Source organism: Heliconius melpomene, chromosome 10 (assembly GCF_056956725.1).
Source record: "Heliconius melpomene rosina isolate 202511_hmr_F chromosome 10, ASM5695672v1, whole genome shotgun sequence".
In the NCBI taxonomy this organism is placed as follows: domain Eukaryota; kingdom Metazoa; phylum Arthropoda; class Insecta; order Lepidoptera; family Nymphalidae; genus Heliconius; species Heliconius melpomene.
Window position 1 is genome coordinate 11,452,342 of NC_140398.1, and position 14,576 is coordinate 11,466,917.

At 31.0% G+C, this 14,576-nt stretch overlaps 1 protein-coding gene across 2 annotated transcripts in view; it reads right to left on the minus strand.

Moving 5' to 3' along the window:
• LOC146535637 (agrin-like) overlaps positions 1–14,576 on the minus strand; it is a 97,210-nt gene that overhangs the window by 29,043 nt on the left and 53,591 nt on the right. Inside the window, exons 5-11 of one of the 2 annotated variants that reach the window (XM_085190651.1) lie at positions 12,872–13,096; positions 12,002–12,217; positions 10,170–10,391; positions 7,205–7,308; positions 6,336–6,450; positions 986–1,225; positions 247–546 (exon numbers count right to left, since the gene is read on the minus strand). In XM_085190651.1, the coding sequence (XP_085046777.1) occupies positions 247–546; positions 986–1,225; positions 6,336–6,450; positions 7,205–7,308; positions 10,170–10,391; positions 12,002–12,217; positions 12,872–13,096 (1,422 nt within the window). The remainder of the gene's footprint in view (positions 1–246; positions 547–985; positions 1,226–6,335; positions 6,451–7,204; positions 7,309–10,169; positions 10,392–12,001; positions 12,218–12,871; positions 13,097–14,576) is intronic. The other variant, XM_085190652.1, reaches the window with a different exon arrangement.

Here is a 14,576-nt window from a genome sequence, read left to right on the forward strand (position 1 = left end):
CGCAATGCCTCCAAAATTCGGTGCAAAGTGCTGAACGAAGTGTCTTAACACTAAGTTCCCTCTGCCTACCCTACTGTGTGCAGGATACAGCGTGAAGCTGATTCTTTCCTAACATATGATAATTGCACGTATTTTCAAATATTTACATTTTCGAATAAATTATATTGTAAATACTAGAATATTGTTTGTTAGTAAAATGTTAGTGCGGCAAAAAGCTTTCGGAAGTCATGCGAAAAATTGACTAACCTTTACACAGATCCAAGGGTCTTAATCTAAGTTCCAGCTGTTTCTGACAGCCCTCCTTCCGCATTGCGCACAAACTCGGGTAGAGTCGAAAGTCTGACGCACAGACCGGAAAGTATTCGTCATCGGCCGGACATTCGAAGAGGCAGGAGCAACGGGGATAACCATCGATGCCGACCTCGCAGCTGGCGTCGAAGTCGCAACGGATGTCGCGGCACGCCGACGAGCTCGTCGTTCCTATTTCGGTCGCGCCCAAGAAATCCGTAGAACCTTCTCCCTCAGTTGTGGTCATCGCGGTCGTTGCTACCCGCGCCGAGTCAAATATTTGCGTGTTAGTCGAGCGTAAAGCGTAAAGTTAGTTAATTGATCGGATGGGTTGCTTTATTGGAATTACTAACGACCCGGTTGATGACGGTAGGATAGTAAACATTTTCTCACGACCGTGCGCAGTTACCCTTCGCGTAACATGTTTATATATTAAAAGACAATAAAATATTATATTCGAACCACAATTTATATAAACTCAATTTAAAATACTCTACAATAAAATATTAGTTCACAAATATGAATATGTTCCACGAAGACCAACTTTAGTCTACTTACTTAAATTAGTTATAAAAACAGAACGTTTGGAATAATAGTAATTTAAACTTGTTATATTCAAGAAGGGTGCGATGTAATGTTAATAACCAAAGTTGTTAGTTAGAAGTTGGGCAATAACAGTAAAGTTGGTGATACGTACTCATAGCGATCGGTGGAACAACGGCGAGTCTATCCTTGCAGTCTCCATAGAAAATGACATGAAGTTTAGCTGGGGGTGGCAGTGTGCACGCCGCCTTCTGCAGTTCACATTCATTAGGGTAGGTCTGCATAGTGCTGCCGCAAACTGGTTCCCGAGGCGCGCTCGTACAATCGGTCGGACACAAACATTCACCGGCTACACAGTGAGCCCCAAAAGAGCACTGGACGCCCTCGCATAGCGCTGGAACAACATTTATTTTCACTATTCTCGTACACAAAACGGAATCGTTCTAAACGTTAAAAGCAATATCTTTCTATTTTCTACGTTATATAATAATGTTATATTTATTTTTCGACTATCTTCTTTAATCTCAAATCTTAAAACATTTTGCTACGAAAAACGTTTTTATTTTATACTGAAGTCTTTTGAAGTTAAAATATATTTTTATATCTTCTTAATCTTATAAGACTTGCCCGAAATATTATTATTACTAAACAAATTTTATTTATAGCTTCCATATTATATCCCAAGTTTTAATATCGTGCAATAGAACAATAAATTTTCCGCACACAACACCATTGCTGCTCGAGACATGTTCTGGTTTCCATTTACCGGAATGAGGGATGAGAGAAGACATCCGTGAAAATTTAATAACGATTGTTTACCACTTGCACAAAATGAAAGCGTTGTAGGACGGTCGATTACTAGCCACTGGGAAAACGGAAATGGGTTGCTAGAATTAAAAATATATTTTCCCGAGGGCAAGATAAAAGGAAAATGAAATAGGTACAGCTAATTAAAAAGTTTGTGAACAGTTAGAGTGTAACTTATAAGAATATTATTTTAACAATTTTCTAACTAAAATTATTCGTATATATTTTACGTTGTCTAAATACATATATACATTCTAAGTTATAAATTAGGTGTGTATTTTTATAGATAAAAAATATTAAATTTAATCCGAATTAAATAAATAATAAATAAATTAGTCGTTTAACCTTTTGACTTTCAATTTTCATCTTTATCTATTTCAACGATATTTAATGATAAGACGAAGCGATTAAACTCAAAGTAACCCGAAGTTGGACATCAAAAAGGCGATTTAGTTCTAACGTTCGTTTTGGGCAGCCGCCAAATAAGAGCAGTTTAATCCTTTATCGATCTGTTACCCTGAACGATGTAAAACTGTAAACGTCACCCGTTTAGCGAAAATTATGTAGCCTAAAAATTGTTCATAATTCTATATCTTATTAATAAATATTCTTATTAATAAATTTTATAATCGGATAACAAATAGAACACATTTTATATTTTTTGTATCTGAGCGTCACAAGGAAGTTTTCATGGTAAAATGAATGTAATGGTAAATGAACGTAGGAAGCAAAATAATGGTAATTTCAGTAGTATTATAAAATTAATACTAAAAGAAATAAAAACTGTTAACAATTTTATCACATTGCAGTAGAAATGTCTCTAATTAAACGAACACCGCATGAATTCTTTTATTTATTTTTTTAAACTGGATAAAAGTTGCGTTGTGATGCAATTTTTTTCTTAGATGGAAAGTAATCCATATGTGACTGATCAACCTCGCAACATACGTCTGACAAATAAAGAAATTCAAAACAAAAGGTCTAGCCTGATAAGTATGGGAAAGCTGTACTTGTAATGAATTATTTTTTATATAATTTTATGGCTTTTTATCTATAAATTCCGATTAAATAAGCTTTAACTTTAATGGTTCTTACCCTTATAACTCCCTTACTGTAAGGGTTAGAGACAAAAAATGGTGTGTTTTAGATAAAAAGCCATAAAATCATATAAATTATCCTTTCCTAATTGTCCTTGATCCTTTTAAATGAAAATTACAAATGAACGTATTATAATAAGATTGAAATATTAACTTAAAACAATATTTATTTTATAATAATATTCATAATGAAATAACATTTACGAGAAAAAGGAACGTTAAAAACGCGCCAGACTCACCCACGTGTATCATAATAAAAGAAATAATACATCATTAAGGCAAGTCTGCACCAAAACGAAGCATGTACTCGTATATAACATGTACAGCATCTTTCAAAATTCTAATTACTCGTAACTATAAATATTTAAGGCAGGGGCACAAGTGTGTGACTATAAACGTGACTGGTTGTGGGTTCGATCCCCACTTGAGTGAAATATTTAAATTTGTATTTTCATTTCTTCGCTCTGGTATCGAGGCAAAAAGCGGTGTTAAGTTCCCCCACTCAACACGCAATACGGCAATACTTCCAGAATTCAGCAGAAAATGGATAGAGTAGAGTTAAGAGGTATTTAACTCTAGTTTGGCTCTGCCTATCCGCTTTTGTATGGGATACACCCCATAAAGATGATAAAAAAATATATTTTTTTACCTTTAATTTTATTATCTTCGTTTAAAATTAATTCTAATAACTTAGAAGTTTGATTTAGGTTAATAATAAGACAATAAGTTAGACAAACAGAACATAACCGTATGTTTTTCAGACATTTATTCGTAGCTGCAGGGGTATTTAAACAGCAATTAAGAGTCTACGGAGCATGTTTGCATTAACTTAACTAGAATCTTAGCTGCAACTACATTTTACAAAGCAATATAATCAAAATAACAACTCTGCTTACATGATTTTTGTATATTTTTATAATTAAAACAATAAATTATATAAAGAATTCGGAATTCATAATTATAAAGTTATTTTTATATGAAGGTCTACGACTATAATTTTATTTTGTTTTTTTTTTTAATTTTGTTTGAATATTTACAAATATAAATATTTACATGATTATGTGACTATTGTATTAATTTTATTAAATTTTTAAACTGTATGAAAATTTCAAATACAGCAAGACTCGTAAAACACTACATGGTAAAAATTTCAAATAGTTTTAATATTATTTCAAAGTATGTACAGCATATAAAAAAATTCTTTGTACCTATGCTTTATTTTATTAAACTAAAAATAATAGTATAGCATAAAAATGTTTGAATACAAATTGCAAGTTACTCACTGCATGCTACCGTAAGTTAATTACGAATATACGAGTATAAAACTGCTATTAACTACCCCTATTTCACACTACAACGGCGAGAGTTGTTAAAACTTCAACACTATTAAGTTAAGAATAAATAATACGTTTACTGTTTCAATACTTAAAAAATACTTATATTGTTAGCATTCAATAAAATTTCTTTCTCTATTTCATATTTTAATTTAATATGATTAAATATATACTAAATAAATATATACTCTTACATAATAAAATTTACCATTCAATTAGTAAGAATTAAAAATAAAGCAAAATTATTCAAGAAATTACAATCACGTTAATCGTGACAATTTAATCATTATTTTTCTTATTTTTATAGCTTTCTTTATTGTCTCTATTTTTATTAATTATGGACGACCTAAGTATCTTTGCTGAAAGTGTCATAATAACCAGCCAAGCAAAATTAATAAAAATTTGTATAATTATTTTTATATAATATATAAAAAACAAATATCAATTTCAGTTTTTTCAGTTTCAATATAACAAACATTGCAGAAAATTTATAATATGTATAAAAAATACTTTTGCTAATTTCTTGTCTTAAATTTTAAGTACAATCCTTTATGAACCTTTTGAAAAGAACATACATATATATAAAACATATAAGTAAGCCATCTTTTATGCGAATATAATCAGAGATTATTTCATTCATCGTACGCCAATCTTCGTACCCGACTCTTTGTGCCTCAGTCTTATTATGGCTTGCAGGTTGACAAAGTCTAATTAAAAATTTGGCAAACTTGAGCCCTAAGCTTTTTACAGTATGAAAATAAAAATAAGAAATAATAAGGTCTTGCCATTTTCAACTAAAATTTCATTACTAAAAATTACTTATAAATATAAATAAATTATATTAGTTAATGAATTAATAAAAATAATAATGAAGTTTTAGTCAATGATAATAATTTGTAATGGTATTTTTTTTTCAACTTCACGCTGTATCCAGCATGTAGCAACAGGCAGAGGAAACTTAGTGCTAAGACACTCTATTTCTCATTTTTCGCCGAATCTTCAAGGCATTACGTGTTGAGTGGCGGAGTTATAAAGACAATTGTGATGAGCCTAAATTTCATCTAAAATATAAACTCTAATTCATCGCATATATAAAATTAGGTAATGACCGCTTGCACCATGCAAAGCAAACCGCCTCCCCGGAATTACCGCAAGTAGTCATAATTAGTTCGCGGCACTGTGGTCGAGCAGAACTTTAAGCTGCCCACAAATTGAGCTACACATTTCAGAAGAAATTCTTAGAATTCAGTAAGTAAATACTCGCGATTTTAATGAATATCAAATGGTTTAAATACAATTGTAATTCCATATTTTTTCAGTAATTACAATTTATATTGCATTCCTTATATTTCATTTCTGTGAGATTTATGCCAAAAATTTGGTAGAGGAACAATGGATAAAACCCAATGGTTTTTCTAATTTATAAATTGCAAATCGTAACTTTAAAAAGTACATTGCTGAACTTCAAAGGTATTTTTATTACTGCAAGCTAAGATAACAAAGATTGGAGAGCGAAGCGAACAAAAGGCTCTTCAACCCTTGCTTACTAAATGTATTTAAAACCCTAAGCTAGTGATAAAACACTCTGTTTCTCATTTACCGCTGATACCTATACCGATACCTATATATAAAATAATATAGAACTGCTATATTAAATCATTACCGCATATAATCATTAAACAATACCGTCAATATCATAGATGGTGGGATCGCATCTACGATCTATAATAATATGGATTTACTGCAGGCCTATTCTGTCAAAGTGTAATCGAGCGTATACTATTAGGTCCAGCTAGACATGAGTTGTGTGGCTAAGCTTATTCAAAGGGTAGGCTCGAACAGCCAGCCGCATACATTAATATATGATTCCTGTCATCTATCACACTATTATTCCTTAGTATATACGCTCTCTAGTATATTATAATGTGATATATTATTTTTCTATGGACCGAGGACTCAAAAGACCGTGCAAAGTGGAGTAGGTTGAGTAGGAAGACAGACCCTGGCAATAGCCGGGATTAATGCTAGGAGGAAGAAGTAGAAGAAGATATTATTATAATTATTATATAATTATAATATAGATTTTTCTTTTATTTCTTTTATTTCTGATTTATGTAAAAAAAATAAAGAATATAATATGATTATGTTTAGTATGAGTTTACATTCGTGTGTCCGGATGAGCACGTGACTTATCTGTTTATTTCTTTTATCTCTATATCTTAAGTGGTAACATTAAAATAACAAATACACCAATACTTTTACTTACCACAGTCTCCTTTATAGGCCAAACGAAGTGCGCTTTGTTCACGACAAGTTGTCAAGTCCAGTTCACATTGTGACGGATAAGTTTGACCATCCGTTCCACATACTACATCCGAATCCTGTGAGGAAAAATATTGTTTTACATGAACAAAATTTCAGTTAAAAACGCCAAAAATATTTTATTAAACGCTATGCCCACATCTTAGTATAAAGTAAACAAAAATAACTGAAACGTACGTAACAAAAATAAAATACCAGAAGTTAATAATAAAAATTATAAATCAAAATTCAACATTGCTTCTAAATGTTGACTTGTCAGCACCATTTAAATTACTGAATAAATATTAAACGTATACAATTAACTGTTGTTTGGTGATCGAAATAAGTGATCCAGACAATAATTTTAATCTGGGATCACGAAACACCGCATCATAATCAGTAAATTCACGAAAATTACCTGCTTTGTATTATGAAGCTTTAAAAACAACGGTGGAAATATAATGGAAGCAATAACATTTAAATCAGGGTAATTAAGAGTTCATGTTTAAATTAATTGTGTGTTTTATATTGTACTTTAAATAACATACTTATTTTAGATAATAATGCTATAACAAACATTTAACAATTGAATCACTAAAATATTTTATATTTTTTTAATAATTATTGGTAATTTATTAACGTGCGTTGAAGCCTCCTAATTTTAGATATTATTTAAATCTATCTAAGGCTTAAATTTTGCAATTGGAGTTTATAAGATGACTACCAATTAAATAATAATATAAAACCATAACAAAACTATTTTAATTATGAAATTTATAACACATATAATATGTTATTTATAGACAACATTTATAAAGGAAGTCCATATTTTACCTTAGTGTTTGTGCAATTATGATTACAGTGACAAACTGGGCGTCCGCTTTCAGGGTCCACTTCGCAGTCTCCTCCGCCCTCGCATATGATATCAGCACACGTTTCTATATAAAATAAAATAATATTTGTAAGTAATTTGTTTAGTCCTTTTTCATTTATTCATTAAACTCTATTACAAGATGGATATATCGTCGCCTAATGCTATCAGCTATATAATGTTTTCGGTATTATCATAATTTTAAATTCTAATACTGGATTTGTGAATGTAATATTTGTTTATGACGAGTGTTTAACTGTGGGTTCGATTTCCAATCGAGGAAAATGGGGAATGGAAGTATTCCTTCTGCCTATCCTGCTATTTGCGTCAAGCTAAAAAATGTGTGTAATCAACAAAATTAAGTATTAAATCTAACCACCCAACACGCAAACTAGTAGCTACTCTTTAAAAGTACTTATTGATAAATAAATTTTTAATAAAAAGAAAAACCGACTTCTAACAACGAACTAAAAAGTGATTAATAATTATACAAAGATTTAATAATTTTGAAGTCATCGACGTCAAAATTATAAAACTCAGACCAAGTGAAGCTTCCCGAGGAAGCTTCACCTTTCAAATAAAAAAAAATTCAAAATCGGTTCACCCAGTTAAAAGTTATGAGGTAACAAACATAAAATAATACAGTCGAATTGATAACCTCCTTTTCTTACAGAAGTCTGTTAAAAAAATGATACTGTACATGTGAGTAATTCCAATAAGTTAAATTATGAAATATATGAATTAAGTTTTAATACAAATGTTAAAATTAATTCTTACATAGATGTTTTTTAAGTGATTAAATTTAGTTGTCTAAGCAATCATAAATGAGCGGGAACCATGCGGCTATATTTTCTTTCAACTAATTAATAAGATAAGTACTTGGGAGTCATTAAACTAATTAAACTTCTTCCGTTTATTTTTAGTCCTCTGAGAGATGTATAAATGTAATTTGTGTAAGAAATATTTATTTAGGTTATTTGGCATCTGACACGTTTTAACCTTTAAAGAATAATTGCTCCGCTCGTAAATAAGCTGTACAGTAAATATATTTAGATATTTTTCCCCTGGATCCCGGTATCCTCGTTTATAATTTATATTTTAAGACCGCGTGTTTAAGCAATTCTCTAGCGGATTAAAGCGAGAGAGCTTAATCTCGATCCGGGGAATACAGTTTGTAGCAAATGATTTTCTAAGTGCGAAATTGAAATCCCGGGAAAGAGATTTCATTAAAATATGATTGCTATTATAAGGAGACATCGCTGTCCGATATTGATTCAATAACCAATAAGATACTGTAAAACTAATCTATTGTCTTCGTCCGTTAATCTGGGCCATTCCATTATTCACTACAATTGTTTTAATCTCTAATTGACATTTCCAACGGGAACGGAAGTAATAAATCCTTTGTTATTAATATTCGCTCATCCTATTAGGCTAATGAGTCAACTTTTGTGAAGCGGGAGGATAAAGAGGCTTACAACTTGAGTAAAGAGTGTCTATAGTGCCGGAGTTGTATAATAACCAAGTATTCCCTCGTTTAGCATTGATATATGTCACTTAGTCCTTTATGAATTGATGTACCTACAATGGTACAAATCTCAGAATTAATTCAGAGATATTTACGATCTGCTGTAATATAGAGTCGCTTATTGTAGAGCAAATGTGTATATAGAATTTATTTAGTACTTTATGTATCCCATATAACATTTACGTATCCGTACGTATATAGTGTTGCTTTGATTATCACTATACTTAATTACGAAACATCACACAAGTGATTTTATTACAATATAAAAAAATACCAGGCCAGTCGTGGCGCAGGGCCACAAGCGTAACTGTTAACGTGACGGATTTTGTGTTGGATTCCCATACGAGGAAATGAAATAATTAATATTTTCATTTCTTCGCTATAGTGTTGAGGTCAAAACGTGGTCAAAAACTCAACACACAAGGTCCCCAAAATTTAACGGAAAGTGGAGAGCGGAGTGTCTTAAGTGGGCTACCCTGCTACATGCGGGATACTACGTGAAAAAAATTATCCCTTTGCCTACAATATGAGTTTGATACAGTTTATGATAAATTCGTAGGCATGTGATCGATCCGTTATTAAAAATAAGCGGTCTTTTATAAAACCGTTTTTGTGCTGGGGGAATTTTGTGCGCTTTTTATTGACAACTTTATAAAAGGAAAAGACTTTCATCGCGGAAAATTGATTGCGATTTTTCCAGGGGAATTTTATAATTGATTTCATCTTTACCTTTGTACTCATCGAAGCCGGATTCAGACAGCTGAATGGGTGATGAAAATGTTTTTTTTTTTTTTATAAATGTACACATTTCAAAGAAAATTAATAATGTGATACTTATAAAAGACTTACTTTACGAGTAATAGACTAATGATTCAATATAATAAATACAAATGTTGTTTTTGCTAAATAAATTACATAAGAGAGCTTATATACATCTTATCTTCGGAATATTTTTATTGACCTCAAGTACTAAAGCGATAATGACAATTACTAATAATAAATAAATAATGTACCTATTTTTATTATTATCATAAAATTAATAATAATTATATACAACCAGCTAGTGTAGCAACTAGCAACACCATATTTAGTCACACATTTAGGTTTTACTGTAATTTTGAATTCGATTTATAAATATCTACCCTAGCTTGTAGGACAAATGACTATAGTCAAAGTTCATTTGGTTTCTATAGATATCACTATTGCTATAATCAAATTTATTCTATATTTCGTAATTAAAATCGATGACGTTACGGTGGTACGTGGGTAAAGCACGATAAATGAGTACGCTCGACGAGCTGTGGCCGCTCTAAAATTAGGCTTTCCAGTTGGAAAGAAAATAATCAAAAGTTAGAAAAATCCTAGATAAAAATAAAAAATACATAAACTTTGATACTTACGACAAGTGCCATTATATAGTACTCGAAGTTCACCATCTCTTAAGCTGGTTTGACAAGCGTGCATTCGCATTTTACACTCGCTGCCGTACGTGTTGCGGTCGGAGGCGCACACCGGCGCAGGAGTGGAGTCGCAGACGGGGCACGAGCAGTGCGCCGCACCACCCCGCGTGACACAGGCGCCACCCCATGGACACGTTGCTCTTGCGCAAGGGTTCTCTATACCTATGTAAAAATAGAAATTTGTTGATGGTGGCAGAAAAAGTCACAGAGTTATTTGATTTGGCTATAGGCTTTTATTCTTAAGCCTATAGAAACACAATGTTTTAATATTATTATCTCTTTCTCTCTCTCTCTCTCTCTCTCTCTCTTTCTCTCTCTCTCTCTCTCTCAGCTGTTGCTATGCGGAAAAACGCATAAAACTATATTATTCTATTTGTAATATATATTTATAATTCTGTTGGACTAAGAACAGTTAAGTTCTAAAGTGAAAAAATATGATATCACACACTCATTTTCCTTTATCTATTCCGTTAAATATAAAAAAAATATTGGTCTGCTATATGTCAACAAAGTTATATTCTGTTTCCGAACAGAACTAACAAAAATTCAGAATTAACTAAATGAATTAAAACAACAAGAGAACAAAAATAGATACCAGTGCACTTTTTGTGAATATTGATGGTATATTTCTTCTTATAAAAAGTCGTTTTAAACAATTTAAATAAATGTAAACATTCATTAATTTAGTGTAAAATATTTCATATTCTATATACATATTATACGTATATATTAATTTTAGTTTAAGAAAAAGTAAAATAGGCTCCTAGTCCTAGTACCTATGAGTTACGACTTTAACACGTTACTTACTTCTTATTTTGATTACACTCGATACCCAAAATTTTATTAATGAAGTATTTAACAACACCAAATAAAAATTTTAGATCAAAATATTAACATTTGTCTCAAAAACTTGCTGCCGAGATATTTAAATATTCATATACTATTATACTTTCATCTTTGTATAATTAACATAATACAAAGTAACAACTGTAAGAATAGGAAAACTTTAAATTCCTATTGTTTTGAAAGGAAAATGCTCTTTAAAGTATTAAGTGTATTAAGCGTATGCCATTGTATAAACTAAGTCTTCATTTACCGAAGTGCTGGCAAACTCAAGGTTAAACTTTCTCATAAGGAAATAAAATTCTAAACATGTTTTAGAAGAACTAATATCTCATTTACGTTCCAATTTGTGTTATGGATGATTTAATTAAATCGATTTCGAGAATATATATTGAATGATAGCTATTAATTGGACAGTATCCACACACCGACTCATGCCTAAATCTTGATTGGTTAACTAAATTGTTCATGCTTGTATGCCTATACTATTGTTAGATTTCAAAGCCAACATAAACATGTTATCATATCTTATCAAATGGGACAAACATAAATTCGCAATTCTACACAATGAACAACTCTATACTAGAATATAATACATAGAGATTTCTGTATGGTTTATCATATAAATGTTTAACATAAAAAAATCGTTAAAATAAATTATATTTCAATATTTTTTTCTATAGTTGGTTAGCTTTATTGTATTAAATATAACTTATACAATAAAACATTAACCAGCGAAAATTAAAACGATTGAATTATAATTGATTTATATTTACAACGAATTAAGTTGACTGATTTATTAAATAATTTAAATAATATTTTTTTTTTTAATTATTTTCAAACCATATCAAATTACACACTTGAAATTCAAAACTAAATTCCTTGACGTTTGTACTAGATACTCTAATCTAACAGGTGTCAAAACTTACCACAAGCTCCCATATAAGCCACTCGTATGTCTCTATTATCTAAGCACGCAGCGCGGTCCAGGAGGCACGGGCTGTCGTACGTACGGTCGTCAGTGCCACAAACCGGCCGGATAACTTCTTCGCAGTCAGGACCGCAACCGCACACGGCTACCCCTCGAGCGTCTAAACTGCATCTTTCACGCACACCACATTTCACTGATTCACAGGGATGTTGAGCTAAATAATTATTGATTTACTTTAAAATTTTGTTAAAATAAATAGAAAAATATACAACACAAGTCATGTTATATTTATTTAACAATTCCCAAAGGACATTCATTAACTTTCAATTCATTTCGAAGTTAAATTTCATAATATTATATGTATATTGAAAGACGTAATGGCAGTTAATTTCCAAGTTACTATTATTTCAATCAGGGAGAGTATCCATTTAATGATAAAGGGATAGATAAAAGATAATAACCCTTCAAATATTGAGTTAATAACTCCAGAAAATTGAATTATATCGTTGCTGTCACAATTGCTTTTGGGAAGTCTACGCTTCGATGCTCGTGTCCAATTACTTTCTTTAGAACAAAATGTCTCCTCAACAGGCTCCAATATCGGGGGCTCTTTGCGTTTCCGAATAAAGATTTAATTTTAGATTAGACAAAAGATTGAGGTAACTACGTGTTTATACTCAAAGGATCTCTGGGTCTCTATCTGAATAGATGTTATGTTATTAAAACTTACTTCTACTTTTTACTACTACACTATAAATATATATATAGTTAAAAATATGTTGATATATAAGGTTTTTACTTCAATTCAGAAATATGATTTATTAAAATAAAATTAATTCCGTATTTAAATTTCCATAGTCATACAAACCTGAAACACATTCCCCTCTATAAGCTATAGAGAGTTGCTGCCTCGTACGGCAAGACTCCTGGCGCAGTGCACATTCACTGACGTAGTCCTTGTAGTCGGAGCCGCAGACTGCTGAGCCTGGACGGACGATTAGATCGCACGCGGGCCCACACTTACAGACAGGTGCTCGGACTTCATTCAAATGACAAACCTCTCCATCCATGCATTCGTGTTCTGCACATGGATCTGGACAATAAAATATAAAAAATATTTTGAAATTATTATAGAATAGAGAAAAATTGCGTAATTTTATGTTATATACACTGGAAGCATAAAATAATAACTTCAACTAATAATTTAGTTATGTAAAAACTGCATTGTTTCGCAAGATAGATAATAAAAAAGCCAAATATTCATCTTCACACGAAGGTTGGGCTTATTCTCAAAGTTTTATCAGCAGCGAAACCACCTTTATTGCTATACTAAAAGCATCCCAGCTTTTAACAATCTAATCACCGCACGAAGGCTGTATTAAAACTTAAAAAACATTTCACTTCAATAAAGTTACTCGCAACGTCCCGTTTAATACAGAAATTCTCGCGTCGAAAAATGTTTTGCGAGTAAGCGAGTACATAAGGCAAGTGGAGTTTTTAATATTTTAACCACTGCATACAACTGTCTAATCTAGTTTTTAACATTCATATGATTAAATTTCACCTCAAAATGTAGTATGTATTCGTTAAGCAACAATGCCTTTTGGTGAGTTATTAAATAGTCTAAAGAATGTAATATTTAAGATAAACAATGTAATATAAATACAAGGCGGACTAGTGAAGTACACTGAATTTACAAAGGATGTCGGAATGTTCGGGTATTTGGTCTCGTACAAATTCAGTCCAGATCGAATGTTCCGGGGACAAGTTTTGTGAAAAGGGTTCACAAAACGTACGTGGAGAGAGTAAAGGAGATTAAATTACTTCCTAAAAAAAGATTTTTGTTACATGCCTTTACTTTTATTACAAAATGACTTATTTTTTTCTTTGTGAGAATCTAAGACCTTCGTTTGCTATACTTCTGGGATTGGTTCTTTTCATATTAGTTATAGATTATTTTAATAAAAATATACGTATAAAATTATTTAAAAAAATATTGTACAGCAATTATGTAAAGTAAAAAGAAAAAAATATTTTAAATTCACATTTATAATCTAATTTCTTTTAATTGTTTAGTAACAGAGTTTGGGCGTTGAGCATTTTTATACAAAAGATGTTGACCCTTTTACGTACTCCATTCCCTTCATTAGGAAGCGACCTCCTTAACGAGTTTCATTCATGATTTTCTAACTTCAGATGGAACAATACAAAGAAAGTTATTTGTTTCAAATTATTTCTTTAATACAAAGATTAATATTTTGTATTAATTTGTAACGATTTCACCAACAATTTATACGAAAATATTCAACTCGGACAGAAATAAATGATTCCATTGTTTTGTGTAGAAAATTTCTATTAATAAATAGGTACATATTTATTAATATTGATATTAAAGTTTGTAATTAATATCCATTAAGAAAGAAATATAAATACATCTATACTAATATAATAAAGTGGAAGAGTTTGTTTGTTTGTTTGTTTGTTTGTTTGTTTGTTTGAACGCTAAGATCTCTGGATCTACTGGTCCGATTTTCATTGTTTTTGTTTTGTATGAAAGCTGCATTCTTCAGAAG